At 50.1% G+C, this 14,372-nt stretch overlaps 1 protein-coding gene across 1 annotated transcript; it reads right to left on the bottom strand.

Annotated features, from left to right (window-relative positions):
* On the bottom strand, positions 1–12,345 carry LOC149364339 (acetylcholinesterase-like). The gene is made up of 4 exons (XM_089568670.1): positions 12,070–12,345; positions 8,759–8,928; positions 2,389–3,843; positions 1–154 (listed from the first exon to the last, which is right to left on the bottom strand). The coding sequence occupies exons 1-4, from the start codon at positions 12,343–12,345 to the stop codon at positions 1–3; spliced, it is 2,055 nt and encodes a 684-aa protein (XP_089424796.1).
* Between the last annotated feature and the right edge of the window lie 2,027 nt (positions 12,346–14,372).

The following is a 14,372-nucleotide window of genomic DNA, read 5'->3' on the forward strand; positions in this document are numbered from 1 at the left end:
CTAAGAATGTCCGCCTTGCGCAGTCAACGAGTTGGTGATCTCGCGTATGGTGGGACACAGCTCTGTTCGCCATTTTGAGACTGGGTAGTTCGTAGCGCTGCTGTTGACGAGCAGGATGTCCTCGCTGACACTGAAGGGCAACCAATCGATGACTCTAAAAAACAAAACAGAAAAACCAGTTTGTCAGTTGCAACTGCTTTCCACAAAATTGGACATAACATATAAGCCCAGGTAAAATGAAGCGTTTTGCTCAGCGTATGTCATTGTTCGTACGCAGTGTCAGTGCACTTTTTGCTCGGATCTCTCGGCCGCACTTTCATATGTGTAATAAGAAATGAGCTACCACTTTATTTGCCTGGCCAATAACGGTCACATCGGGGCTGTCTTCGCAAGCCTGACGTGTCGCCATTATAAAACTGCTAATCGCGCATCCCGTGTTAAGGCTAGAAATTCTAGCACATTTAACGTTTGCGCTCGGGCCTCTTGAACAAACAACGATCCTCGAAAGGTGGGACAAACCGGTTCGTTGCAAACTTCGAACCAAAACACTCAGACCGAACCAATTCGAAATTCCAACAGACACCATGTTCCAAAGAGAGCGCACTAATTTTTTTCTTGGTAGAGTCTATCAGATTGTTAGGACACCTGTGGAAGAAAAATGAAAACTAGAATAGAGCTCGAAAGTAAGCTGGAATCTGCGATTGTCAACGCTAAAGTGAATAGGCCTTGCCTGTATGAGTGCTAGCGTCCGGAAACTTCTCGCAACAGTTGGCCAGGCTCGCTTAACGATCTATGACCTCTAGCTCTACCCGAGCTCTTTTTTGCCGGGTCTGTCGAAGGCTTTAAAAGTTTTGCAGCTGTCGGCTTGTCGTCAGAACTCGAATCCGTTGACATAGTAGGTAAAATGAAAACAGTGCGGACAGCTTAGCTAGGCTTTCGAATGGTGCGCGAGACATTAGTAAACATTAATCACCACGTGAAATTTGCCTACCCTCAGTATCTGACTTATGATTGCATTTATGCTGTCCCGCAGATTCGACTACGGCAGTTGAAAGACGGTTGCGACGTCACAAATGAGCGCCAGGTCACGTGAGGCATACAGAAACAACAATAGCTTTTTGTTTCCTTGCTGCTATTTCTGCTTCTGGAGCAGATTAATGTAAGAGTTTGAATGAACTGAATACATCAAAGCAGCGGTTATATTAAAGTTTTTGAATGTCTCTCGCGATCTCATTCTCCCTAGTCACGTCGTAATAATGGTCTGGCAACTGAATCCGAAACAATCTATAGAGGTAAGAAATTTTAGTTGAACAATGTTTATTGAGAACTGATGACTTCGGTTTAGTGATTCATGTTTACTAATATCGTTCACATCATTCCAGAGCAAAAGCACACCCAGAAAAACTCGGTTTCCACACTTCTCAAAACAGAATATTTTAGGGGAGCCCAAGGTAGAGTCATTTTGTAATAAGGGAGTAATTACTAAATGCTCTCCGCCCTAGTGCAGCCATACGGCCACAAAAGAAAGCTATACAGCTTTCACAGAAACTTCGCAAAGGAAGAAAAATTCGTCCCGGTCCGAGAACTATTCTCAATTAGAGTTGATCAATTCGCTCTTGCCGTGCCATCTCCTGGCCGTCCTTATTAGTTTAATTCGTAGAGCGACTGCCCAAGTACGTGGTGGTCTCGGGTTCGATCCCCGGAGGGCGAATTTTTTTTCAACTGCGCAGTTTCTGTGAAAGCAGTTTAGATTTCTCTTGCAGACGCATGGCTGCGCGTGGGTGGATGCTTCTGAGTTATTACTTCCTTATTACAACATATCTGCTGTACCAAAGCAAAGTCACAGAGAAAGGAAACACGTCACATGCGGTGTGGTATCGTCTCTAGAATATTTCCAACATGACACTTCATTTTTAGCCTCAACACTCCCACTTAATCTCAGTGATGCTACTAAGAAACGCGTGTGTGTGCTACTGTTAGCTTCTAAATTTAAAGACGGTTCAAGCGAATTGGCAGAACGGCTATGACTACGGCTTTGGTCGTTTCGACCGGCATCAAAAAGCTATGCGAATGGTTCGCTAGCGGTTGCTTCATAAGCTGCTCGAAAATTCTTTCACAGACGAAAACAGCTGTCTGGGCCGTCGTGCGAATCTTTTAAGAAGAGAGATCGCTGCGGATTTTGCCTGCGTAACATGTAACCTATAAAAACAATGAAGGAATCGCCAACATCTTTCACTATGCCTGCCACTGGCGTACCTGTCACCGATGCTCTTCCAAGCTTTTCAAGAACGGTACCTTTCTCCACTAGTAACTGTCTTTGCGCTATAAGCCAAACCCACTCGTCGCGTCACAAGTAACGTGGTGCAACTAGGGAACATGTAGACTTACCCTGTTTTGACAAACATTAGGATTTGAGGTAAGTAATGGATAATTGTAGATTTGGAAGAGTCGATGAGGACGTAGAAGAATACAAGGGCCGTCTTCTGCGTAGCCACAGCGGCCAGTTCTTGTAAAGGGCAGTGGTAGATGGCGTCGGCGAGAAGCTGGCGGATTCCGGACTTATCCAGACCTTCCAGATGTGTTCTGGCGCTGGCGGAGAGGTTCTTGAAAGCGTCGCTTTCATTCGTACGTGTAAAGAATTGAGCCATGCGATCGAGAATCGCGCCAGGCATGGAGCTTTCCAGAGCCGTGCTGAAATTCATCATGGTGTCGACGACCCCTAGACCCTCTTTTCGGTCGTAACCACACAGGATACTCACTCCATCCAGGGACCTGCCGATGGTGTTATTAAGAGAAGAGCCGAACGCCAGCGGATTTACGTCCCTGGAAGGCACGAACTGCAATGGCATGAATGACTGGCTCTTCACCACAACGTCCTTCCAGTCGCGTGTCCTCAGGCAGCGCAAAATGTTGTCGATATTATCGTTGGCGTCGCTGCACCCGAGTCGTTTGCCTAGAGAGATTGCGTTCTCGACACCATTCCGTGGCAACAAAGACATTGGCGACAGGCCGTGCACTATGAGACGCTGAAAGTAGGTGTCCGAATCGGGCGTGGAGAGGAGGATTGTGGAGAGGATCAGGCTGCCTGCACTCAAACCTACAGCGACTATCTCCATAGGGTTCCCATGGAAGGCAGCGATGTTGGCACGGATCCACGACAGGGCGACAGAGACGTCGGTGAAGGCTGCGTTTCCTGGAGCTTGCTCGGAAGTGGAGCTTAAATAGCCCAGTACTCCTAGCCTGACGTTGAGAGCGACGACAACAACGTCTCCGTCGGCGGCCATCGTGCTCCAGAGGTCCTCATGGTCTGTCATGCGTCCCGTCTGGAACCAGACCGAGGCCAAAGTGACGACAACCTTCTTCAGCGGGTCAGTCGGTCGGCAAGTGATCGGTGCCCAGATGGAAAGCGTGAGGCAGTCCTCGGACCCTTCGGGCTCAGATGCGCCAGGCGCCAATTGGGCGCAGGGAGGGCCGTGTGCGTAGGCGTAGAGTGTGCTGTTGGCACTCAAAGGCGCTGCTGCGACGGCTGGACCGAAGCGGCTTTTGCCTGCAGTGGAAGCCCCATAGCGGATGCCGAAGAACTGCCGAACGGGAACGCCGGTGGGGTAGATTCTAGCACTCTTGTTTCCGAACACTTTGCCACCACTGAGTGGCAAGGCAAGCTGACTGGATGGATCGACGCATGCCACCGTGCTGGTCACATCATCACCTTCAGTGCTGTCCCAGGAATTTAGTGTGGCAAATCTTCTGTCACGACGGTGGAGTGGCCATAAGTAAATGAGACCAACGGTGGTTATTGCGAGGATTGTGACAATGGACACTCCGATGGCTGTCACGCGATTCCTGGAAGAAAAGGGAGAGACCGTGAGGAAGCTACCATTTCGTCGCACACTGGTGTCGTCGTAACAGAAATACACGTTAAAGAACCCCAGGTGGTCGAAATTTCCAGAGCCCTTCATTACGGCGTCTCTCATAGCCTTAGTCGCTTTGGGACGTTAAACCCCATAAACCAACCAGCAACAGAAATATACCAGCAAGCGTCCAACACCAACACTGAACTGCGCCCTGCGATTGGTCGCTTCCGCGGGTGACGTAAGAGATTAGAGATAACCAGCAATGCAATCAGCATGATCCCGCGGCTGTGATCTCTGGTAAAGTGGCAGGAAATCAGCAGGTAAAAGAAACATCACAAAATACAGTCTCAGGGCTGGTATAGTAAACATTTTTTGTTTGCCTTGCATCTTTATTATCCGCATCACTGATTGCTAATAGGGACGGTAGCAGGGCGAGGACGCGTAGGATCTAATAGCAAAGGATGATAAGAATAATTTTAAATTGAGATTAGAATGTAACTGTAATCAGCTCGTGGCCATGCTACTCTTTGATAAATAAGTTCGTTTAGTTGATCGGGGTGTAAGAAACATGCAGCGTGCTTTGCTCGCGATCATCCCAGCTGAATAAAAAAAGTTCGTTGGTTCATTAAGAAATCAATTGTTATAACCATGTGCGCCTATGAAGTCTACAGGAAATGTATCGGATCGGGTATAATCCCCGCAGCCATAGTGTTGGCTAGAGCGTTAAGTTTGACCCCGATCTCTTACAGTGGTCCACAGGAGGAATCAGTAGTAAAGGCCGTCATTAATCTAAAAGCAAGCCAATTTTCTCTCTCCTCTCTCTGCGCCGCCGTTCACTCTTCCCCCTTTAGAGCAGCCACCGCCCCCCACGGTGTGAAACTTAGTCGGATAAAAGTGAAGACAGAAGCGGCGTTTCACTGTCAAAGGACCCACTTCCAGCCAATGGCGTCAGCCGATTTTCATGAACTTGCTCGCGTGGGTAGCATGAGTATTCAGGGAGTGGCGTGGCAATGTAGAGGGGACTGTCCAAGACAATGCAGGGAGGGGACTATCCCCTTTCATCTGCCACTCCTTGCATTGTTACGCGGGCAGGGTCATGAGAATCAGCCGAAGCCATTGGCTGAAAGGGCGTCCTTTGAAGGAGAAAAGCCGCGTTTATCTTGACTTGCATCCGACCATAGTAGACGCTCTACAGAGCGATCACACCACGTTTCTCGTCGTATTGCATTGGAGCTTACATACGCCGCCCGCGTTGTGTGGCCCCGATGCGGAGGAGGAAGGAACAAAGCAAGCAAAAGCGCGCGAAACATGTGACGGCGTTCGGTCATTGGGAGAGTCGAACGTCGAGGGAATGCGCAGGAAAATAGGCGGGCGGCCTTCTTCGGTAGTGGTTGTGAAAAACATGCGTTGACAAAGCCCCTAACCCGGGGCAGTTCTTCGAAGGATGGTGTTACTTTCAATTCATTCTGGTGTTTTTATCAGGAGCGCTCCTCACGCTCCCATGCCAAAGCCCTATCCCACGGCCACTTCGTATTCTTTGTGGACCAGAGAAAAGGTCGCGCGGGAGTAGGCTCTTAATGGGTCGTTAGCTTGTTGAGCGTCGGTGCAGGCGACGGTGTTGCGGTAAAATCACGTGACTAGCGCAATCCCATGCGTCCGCGGGCCCTTCACCTTATTTGCTTTTCAGGGCGGAGTCCGCACGGTTCACGGAAAACAGCCGGACGCCGCAGCAACATAGATGTTACGGCGGCGGCGCCGTTTGCAATATACAGTGTTTTAACGGAAATTGTCGCGGACGCAGTAGTAGTAGTAGTGATTTATTAATAAAAATACAAAAATCAAGGAAAGCATGTTGCCAGCCGCGGCAATTGCTATCTAATATCTGAAGCACCCCAGCTGCGGCTGGCAGAAATAAAGGGAGAGGGAGCTGATAGCATGGAGAAGTACAGAGGGGAGCAATAGATAGATAGGACAACGGGAGGCTCTATACACTATTTACAATATTTAAAAAAAATTGGAAGACACACTAACGCTCAGCCTTAAGGGTATGACGGGATAGCGTAATTTCCATATATGCAGAAGGTCATTCTATACATTCATAGATCTCTGAGAGTCCTCATTCCCCTCCTGGTCCAGTGGTGGAGCGGTTAAGCGACGCGCCACTGCTCTGCGATGGCAGGTGCTCCCACCGGTGGGCCTTGCGCACCCAGGTGGCTCTTCCCGTTAACTGCCACCTGCCAAGGTGGGCATTTCACTCACTCTCCGGTGGGCAGGTTATGACGACGCCGCAAGGTAACGTCCCCTAGGAGGCCCACCTACCTCCTAGGTTGCTCTCTGGGCACCACCTGCCACAGCCACGCTCGCGATTTTTCGCTCACAACGCCGACAACGCTGACGGCCTTCCGCAAACGTTAACGCGTTAATAGAGAGAGCTGAATCGCTGCAGCCGCATCACGAAGAATGGCTGCGCCGGCACTTTCTAACCGAGCCATTGATTGTCTCCAGAGATTTATGCAGCTGCGCAAGTTCATGGTGGTTTGGTTCATAGTGGCGTTCAATGTGGCGTGCGCGGACCGGCGATTATTGCAACGTGTCGATAAGAAGCGTCGGATGCCAAGCGTGACAGCAGGGTTCGTCAGCGAGCGCGTTAACGTTTGTGGAAACTAGGTGTGAGGAGCGCACCGTCCGTTCCTTAGCGGCATGACAAATGACGTCAGCAGGGGCTCTCTACAAAAGTGACCGTTTCCATGAGCACAGAAAAAAACTGTATATTAGCTACAGTCCAATAAAACGCTCTAGAGAATTCATACTACTTCTTCGTTACTTGTGCCCAGGATTGCCACAAAAAACTGTGAACATGGTGAAGTGTACAGAGAGCAAAACGCTTGTCTAGAACGCACGAACTGCGAGCTCCGGGCCACTCTAGGTTATGCCATAGGCGACGCGTCCGACTGGCGCGACATCTAGCTGCGTGTGAGCATACGCGGCCAACCTGATAACATTTGCCTTCATTTCGCGGCTTGGTGGTCTATGTGGTTTCGCCGGGGGTAAGAAACTTCCATAGACGCCAGAACAAAAAAAAAAAAAAAGAACAAACATGCAAGAGTAGGATACGAACGACTGCCTGCGAAACCAGAGCAACTTCGCTTTCCTGTGCCTCAGACAAGTCGGTTACCTCTACTGTCTCAGGCGCTGCTTGTTTGCAAAGGAATTATTCATTTTTAGCCCTCAGCTCTCCTTCAGTCACCAGGGTGAGCTGAAGTACTTCAAACAGAAGGAATCTAGCTGGAGTTTTCTTCGCCACTTCTTTTCGAAACCGCAAGTGCTGTCTGCGGTGCCGGCTGCGAAAGGAAAACTAATACGCGTATGATGCTTAGCTTCTCTTTTCTTTCTTTTTTCGTGTTCAGCAGGCGTGGCGCGCAACATTTTATCGCGTCATGGTTCCGCCCCTCCACTGCATTATTATCGCGAGCCCACTCCTCAAGATTGCGTGCAGTGCTTTGCGGCCTTCGGTGAGTAACGAAATGTGCATGTCATTGTTCAAGGCAGCACGGGATGAGCAGAAAGCGCTTCTGACGACTGAAGCAGGTGGCAAAGCCGCGGCAGCCATCCAGCCGCGAAAAGACGGACAACGCTATTCGTTCGGCCGGCCATGCTCACACCCGACCTGTCTCGAACGAGGCGCCATCGCTAGATGTCGCGCGCGTAGCGCAGAGCGGTTCAGTGCGCTCACTTTGGGCGTTCTAGGCGAGCGTTTTGCCCTGTGTACAACATGTTGACGTTTCTACCGCGACAAGCTTTTCGTTGTAATAGGCCGTGTTGAGGCATTAGCGTAACCATTTGTGAATTTCCAGTGCAGTTTTCAGCGTTGTTTGTCATATGATGACCCAAGAGCTAGACTCGCATCTCGTCGGACCACCTGGCAAAGGGAACGCACTACGCAAGTATGGATCATGAACTTCCTTTTTATCTGCTTGATCGGCGGCGTGGCACCGCCGATTGAGGTGCTACGTGAGCTTCGTCCGCGTCACACTTCGGATGTCAGAATGACCTGGTCAGCACGCTAGAGCGAAATTACGTTTCTGGCTTAAAAACTAGCCAATGAACTGTTCAGACGAATCGTAAAGAAAACGGGAGCCATTCCGTGAGTAAAGCAAATAAAAAAATGACAGAGTTTTAACGCCGTTAAACCGAGTATGACATGCGAAAGCACTTGGTTTCGAATTAGCTTGACTATTGCCTAAACATTGCCTTACATTGCCCTTCAAGGCAATTTCTTCTAAACGCTCGCATCACGTGATCTTCCCCCAGACGCACCGTATCCTGGTCATTTCATCTCAGAGGTCGAGGGTCAAATGTAGAGGCATCAGAGACCCATCGACTTTTACAGGATTGCTAGTGAAGTATAGTGCTTTCGTACTAAAAATTTGGTACTTCTCGCCACTGATTTCCGCAGTGACTTTTAATGCGATCCGCTTTGTGGGAGGCTATCAAGTGCCAAAATTTGCTTGCAAAACCAAGAGAAATCGCTGACTGATAGTGACGTAATAAACAGTCTAATGTGTTTAGGCCGATCCCTCAAGGCGCAGTAGATTTTAGCTTGCAAGAAACCTTATGGCTGACTTTCGGCGGATGCTAACGAGTAATTCCCTGAGTGGCAGTCAGCCAGAGGACTTGACTACGACTTAAGCATTTCTTGGACTAGCGCTCCTGAAATTATAACTTAGCGTTTCGGCGGGCCACGCGTTGCAGAGAAATTTCTCATGCCGGAGTAAATATGAAAATTAAAACCAGGGATGGGCTGTAGAAACTGCTCAGTCTCGCCAGTGAGTACTTTGGATACCATCGAAACGCGTATACATTGCGAACAGCATCGTTGTTCCACGTGCGCCCCTGGTACTTACGCCGCTAGGGTGCCTCTCGCGAGTGTGGCTGTGGACAAGGCGGCAGACAAGACGCGCCGAGTAGCAACAGCTGCCGACCACTTAGCCGCGGGCACGTCCGCCCGGTTCGGTACGGGCGGAGGGACTGTCTCGGTGTGCCTCTCGTCGACGTCGTTGGTGTCGGCCGGTAACTGCGGTAGATAAACGACGTTCCGTGAAACGAGTTCGTTTCTTACACTTTTCTTTTAAACTGCGCAGGTGACGAGGGACTAAGACGAAGAACTATACAGGGCCAGTGCTTACTTTTACCGAAATTATTTGACGCGGGCAAGGTGGAATTGGCGGCAGAAAGAAAAAAAAGTTAGAAAAGACGTCACACAGATAGTGTTGGTTAGAGCCAAGGTAGGTAGGTAAAAACTTCATTGATGAACCAAGTAAGGGAAGGAAGTAGGGGAGGTTTGGTTGGCTTGGTTCTTAATCCCGGTTGGCGGCCATCAGTCCTTGACTTCTGGCGACCTTCTCCGCCCATTCCACCAGCCCCTTCTGTGAGGCCGGCTCGGAGCTAGAGACCGCGATCTCCCAACCTTCTAGGTCTGTGAGGTTCCAGCGAGATGGGTGCCGCCGCGGTGGCTCAGTGGCTATGGTGCTCGGCTGCTGTCCCGAAAGACGCGGGTTCGATCCCGGCCGCGGCGGTTGAATTTCTTTGGAGGAGAAATTCGAGGCCCGTGTACTGTGCGATGTCAGTGCAAGTTAAAGAACCCCAGGTGGTCGAAATTTCCGGAGCCCTACACTACGGCGTCTCTCATAGCCTTAGTCGCTTTGGGACGTTAAACCCCATAAACCAAACCAAACTATCCAGCGAGATGGTGGTTGGAGTTCTCGGCATATGAAGAGTATGTGTTCAAAGTTTGCTCTCGAAGCCCCACAAAGAGAGCAGTCGGGCTTATTGATCCGGGTGTATTAGTGCCAGATAGGCCGGTGAAGGAAACGTTCTGGACTGGAGTTGCCTCCATATAGTCTGTTGTTCCTTCGTGAGGGTGTGGTGTGGTGGTGGCACGGTGGAAGAATAAGCTTATTCTTCCACCGTGGGTGGTGGATATGTGAGCCTTTCCTCTCTGTAGTGTAGCGTGATTTCATTGTAGGTGATTAGTCTGCCCCGCGCGCAATCCCTCTCCACTGTTCGGCCTGCTCGGTTGACGTACGCTCGAGCAATAGAGTGCGCCTCCTCGTTTCCGGGGTAGCCTGCGTGGGCTGACACCCAAACTAATTGAATTGGTCTGGGGTCGTAGGGGTTTGATTGGAGAATTTTGTAGGTGGCAGAATGGATCTGTCCCTTTGCAAAATTCCTGATTGCGCTTTTGGAGTCGCTCATTATGAGTGTGGCAGTAGAAGATGCTATGGCCAGTGCTATGGCCGCCTCTTCCGCTTCAAGAGAGGTGGTTGCCCTTATCGAGGCCGAAGCCTTGTGTTTGAGGTCGTGTGACACCACGCTTAGGGCGTACGCTGGGTGGCATGGATATTCTGCCGCGTCTACATAGGCTGCGTCTTCGTTTTTTATACAGGGCTTTGGCGCGTGCTTCGCGTCTTTCCCGGTTGTGGGTTGGGTGTACGTTCTTGGGTAGTGGGCGGACTATTAGCTTTTCCTTGATTTGCTTAGGAATGCTGTGGGTGTTGTCCGGAGGGGGACCCGTTAGCAGGGTATCTTAAGCGCGTGTATATCATTTTCATGGTGACATTGAATGTTTCCCTCTTTTTCTCGTGCAGTCTAACAGCTGTGTCTAAATAGCAGCTGTGACGTAACCACAGCTTTTTCTCTATTCTGCCCCGCCGCGGTGGCTCAGTGGTTACGGCGCTCGGCTGCTGACCCGGAAGACGCGGGTTCGATCCCGGCCGCAGCGGCTTAATTTCGATGAAAGCGAAATTATAGAGGCCCGTGTACTGTGCGATGTCAGTGCACGTTAAAGAACGCCAGGTGGTCGAAATTTCCAGAGCCCTTCACTACGGCGTCCCTTATAGCCTGAGTCGCTTTGGGACGTTAAACCCCAAAAAACCAATAAACCTTTTTCTCTATTCTTTAAGCGCCGCCATCAGATCACAGGTAAGTGACGGTAGCCTTTCACATTACCATGAACAGACACGTATCAGCCAGCATATGTCGTAGCTAATTGATAGGGAGGTTTCTTTCCTGGACGCTGTCTGAGCGACCTACCTTATATAATCATTTTTTTTTTACTGCGTTAGGATTATAGCCCCCAAGCTCAGATTTCGCACATGTTTGCTTGTGGAAGCCTCTTCTCAGGTGGCCCCTATTGGTGGCAAGTGGGCCTCTTAGACCACGTGACATTGTGATGTAATCCCAACCTGCCCACCTTGGCAGGTGGCAGTTGAATTAATGACTGGCCGCGAGAGGTTGCTCGGCAAGAGTAACCTGGGTCTTACAGCCCCACCGGTGGCAGCACCCGCCATCGTCGCAGAGCAGTGAAGCATTACTTACACACTGCACCACTGTGCCAGGAATGGTATGAGGACTACCAGTGTTCTATGAATGTAAAATGTGAGAATGACCTATTCCGTATATATCGGCTCTAACCCTATGGCGTCATGCCTTTAAGGCGGAGCTTCAGTCCGATTTCGTCGATCTGTGCTGAAGCTTGCTTGACCTCAAAAACCGAGCCTTGTAACGGATCCGAAGTGAAAACGGAAGTGCTAGCGCACCTAATTGGCATTTTGCCTAACCACGCTGGGTAATTGGGGTAATGGGGCCTTTAACGATATCGCGTTAATAGCTGCATGTATGCGCCACCTGCCGACACTGCCGCAAAACGAAAGGCTGTGGCCACCAGCGGCACGTGTACAGCAGACAGAAGGCGATGTGCCAGTGCTACGCGTCCTGCGGCGCATGCGCGCGCTTGGAGGATAAGAAGGAGAAAGCGTCAGGCACAAAGGCCCCAAGAACCGCCGGAGCAGCGACGCTGTGGGAGAGTTCTATAACCTTCAATGCCAAATTCGAATGCCGCCTATGAGATGCGCTACCAAGCTTTTTCTGATGTAGCTAAACTGATCCCCTGTTATCAGTGCAGTCGGCGCTCCTGCTTACCCCGTGGTGACGCTGATGGTACACTGCGGTAAGTTGCATGGGCTCAGTGAACAAATGTGCCTCGCTGCTTCGTTTTCCGAGTCTTAAAAAAATGCTTTGATATCATGACATTTTCATTCAACCTCATAGCTTGAATCAGCCGCAATAATTCTAGTACCCGTTTCAAAACTACCTATAGAAAGCGTAGGTAAAACTGTGAAAAGGCAGCTTGTGGCCAGCCAGATGGTTTGCTTACCCCTGACTGTAGCGGGGAAGTTAATTTGTTGGTCGAGGTCTCCGGGGGCAACTTGTCTGTTGGGGAAAGGCAGGGGCTGGTCAGCCCTATGTTCGGCGACTCCGATCCGCTGTTCACCTTCGATATCGGCGATGGCTTCTTGTCGGCCGAGCTAGGGGACTCAAGCTGAGACAGCGCTCCGGGCTTGCGTTTGTGTCGTGTAGACTGAGACGCGTTTGCTTTCTTCTGTTTTGTGACGTGAGATTTTCTGGTAGACGGCAGTTTTGAGACCGGCATCGCCGTGGACCTCAACGGTTTGGTATCAGGTCCACCTGCGGAATCAAGGAGAAAGAAATTCAGTTGATGTTTACCCTTGTGGTAATTGGAATTTTAGCGAGACCTTGACTGGGGCGAAATGCTGATGCAAGTCGAAGTATTTTGTGACAGTAGGTAGGGGTGTTGAGGTTCTGGGTAGGCATGCGTCACGCAATGTCACTCATCAGACCGTATAAGGCGGGCGTCTGGTTTGAAGTGAGCAGCGAGAGAACGACGGTAAACTAGAGCGATTGGGAAACGGGGGAGTGAAGGAAGGAGGCAGAGCCACGAGTGTGGACGATACCGACGACAATGTTTTCTCTGAACGTGCCACATACAGCTGTCGCTATAAAACAAAAAAAAAAGCTCACCAAACCCTGGCTTTTGTGAAATATTTAGCCTCTAGAAGGGCTCAGGAGGGCCGGCAACGCGGTCCTTAAATGTCACGAATGAAATCACAGGCGCAATCTACATCCTGCCCTGCACATTCGGTTGAGGTGCAATCTAGTTCGTTCCCTGCACTTTCGTTTGAAATGGCGTCATATTTTCGGGAATCTGGAAGCGAACGCTAGTAGAGTTCACGGGACTCAGACTTCCCTGCGTGTGTTACTCGAACAAAACAAAAAAGAGCAAGAGCCGAGGGAGGGCTCCCCTCTCAATCCTTATTCATTTTGTTTTGGTTTTCAGGCGCTGGAAGCTGCCTAAGGTATTAACAAAAACAAAAGATTAGGTCCCAGTCCGAGGGAATACTTTGGGTGCAAAAGCACTAAAGTTTTTGATATACACTGCAAAAATTAACTTGATGATACCTAATTGATGTACCACTCTGGATGTTAGAGAAGATGCGATAGCATGGACTTTAAGAGTAAGATGCAGCAAGCCTCATTTCACTGAGTAACGTTTCGACCGGAGTACAAAGTCTTCTGAGCCTAAACGAGGTCAAGCCCACTCGTTGAACCGTCGGTGAGCTCTTTTTCCGCTCGTTGTTCTAATTCGGGCTGCTAATCGTATGTCCGCAAAACTTTAGTGCGTCATAGTAATTCCCATGCTCCGATAGCTAAGATAGCTAAATCCCCTATAGCACGGCAGTCCCTGCCGATTTGCTTTCATCACTACATCATTTCCAGCCTCCCCTGATCACGTTTACCTTATCCTTGAGCCCACTCGACACCAGCAGCAGTGCTATCCTGAGCACTAGCTGCTCTGCCTTGCGGCTGCAGCCATGGACGTGTCTGCCTGAGAAGATGTGGGCCCTCGTTATACCATAAGCATAAAGGAAAGCGCAAAAAAGCGAACCTGGTCGTTGTTCGGGCTCCATGGAACGCTGCCTTGATAGGGTTTCGCCACCGTTGGTATGATCGCGACTTCGAAGGTGCCGTGCTTCCGAGCTGACTCAGCGTCTTCTTCTTCTACGTGGAGCGTGCACCCTCGTGCAGCGCGGGCTGTCTCGTGAGAAATCGTCCGCGGTAAGAAGGAAAAAAAAACTTGAAATTGCAGAGAGAGAGGGAACTTTATTAGATTTTCTGCTTCGGAGGGTGATCCTCTCAATTCACAAGCTCAGAGCTGAGTGCGATATCCCGAGAACGGTGGACCAGCGGGCGCAAGTGGCCGAACAAGACACGATAGTCGGATACACAGTCGGATACAAATCAACACCGAAGTAGCAGATACCAAAAAAGTGGCCTTCCAGCCAACTGCGTCGACCGATTTTTGGGACGTCACAATTAACCCGGTTAAGCCGCGTTAATCTACTTTCATCTTCCACCCCCCACGTAGTCACGCGAACAGTTCCAAGGCCACGACGTTATGAGAATCAGCCTACGCCATTGACCGGAGAACATCCTTTTAGGAGCATCAGCCACTTCTTTCTTGAGTTGTATCTGGGTACAGGATTCTGTAACAAGCAAGTGACACCGCAGAGCACTTGACCATTTTTGTCATTTCGCCTCTGTCAAAAGGCGGTCGCCGTGGCCGAGATTTTATTCCGGTCTGCAGAATGCTGCAGACAC

The sequence above is a fragment of the Amblyomma mixtum genome, chromosome 2 (assembly GCF_055824585.1).
Source record: "Amblyomma mixtum isolate Tamu chromosome 2, ASM5582458v1, whole genome shotgun sequence".
NCBI classification, from domain to species: Eukaryota; Metazoa; Arthropoda; class Arachnida; order Ixodida; family Ixodidae; genus Amblyomma; species Amblyomma mixtum.

What these genes read in the sequence shown, in the direction of transcription:
- LOC149364339 (XM_089568670.1), bottom strand. Translation starts at nt 12,345, where the DNA reads ATGCCGGTCTCAAAACTGCCGTCTACCAGAAAATCTCACGTCACAAAA. An exon ending in GCGAGAGGCACCCTAGCGGC is followed by an intron (nt 3,844 to 8,758) that starts GTAAGTACCAGG and finishes CTTTTCTTCCAG; the next exon opens with GAATCGCGTGACAGCCATCG. An exon ending in CTAATGTTTGTCAAAACAGG is followed by an intron (nt 155 to 2,388) that starts GTAAGTCTACAT and finishes TTTGTTTTTTAG; the next exon opens with AGTCATCGATTGGTTGCCCT.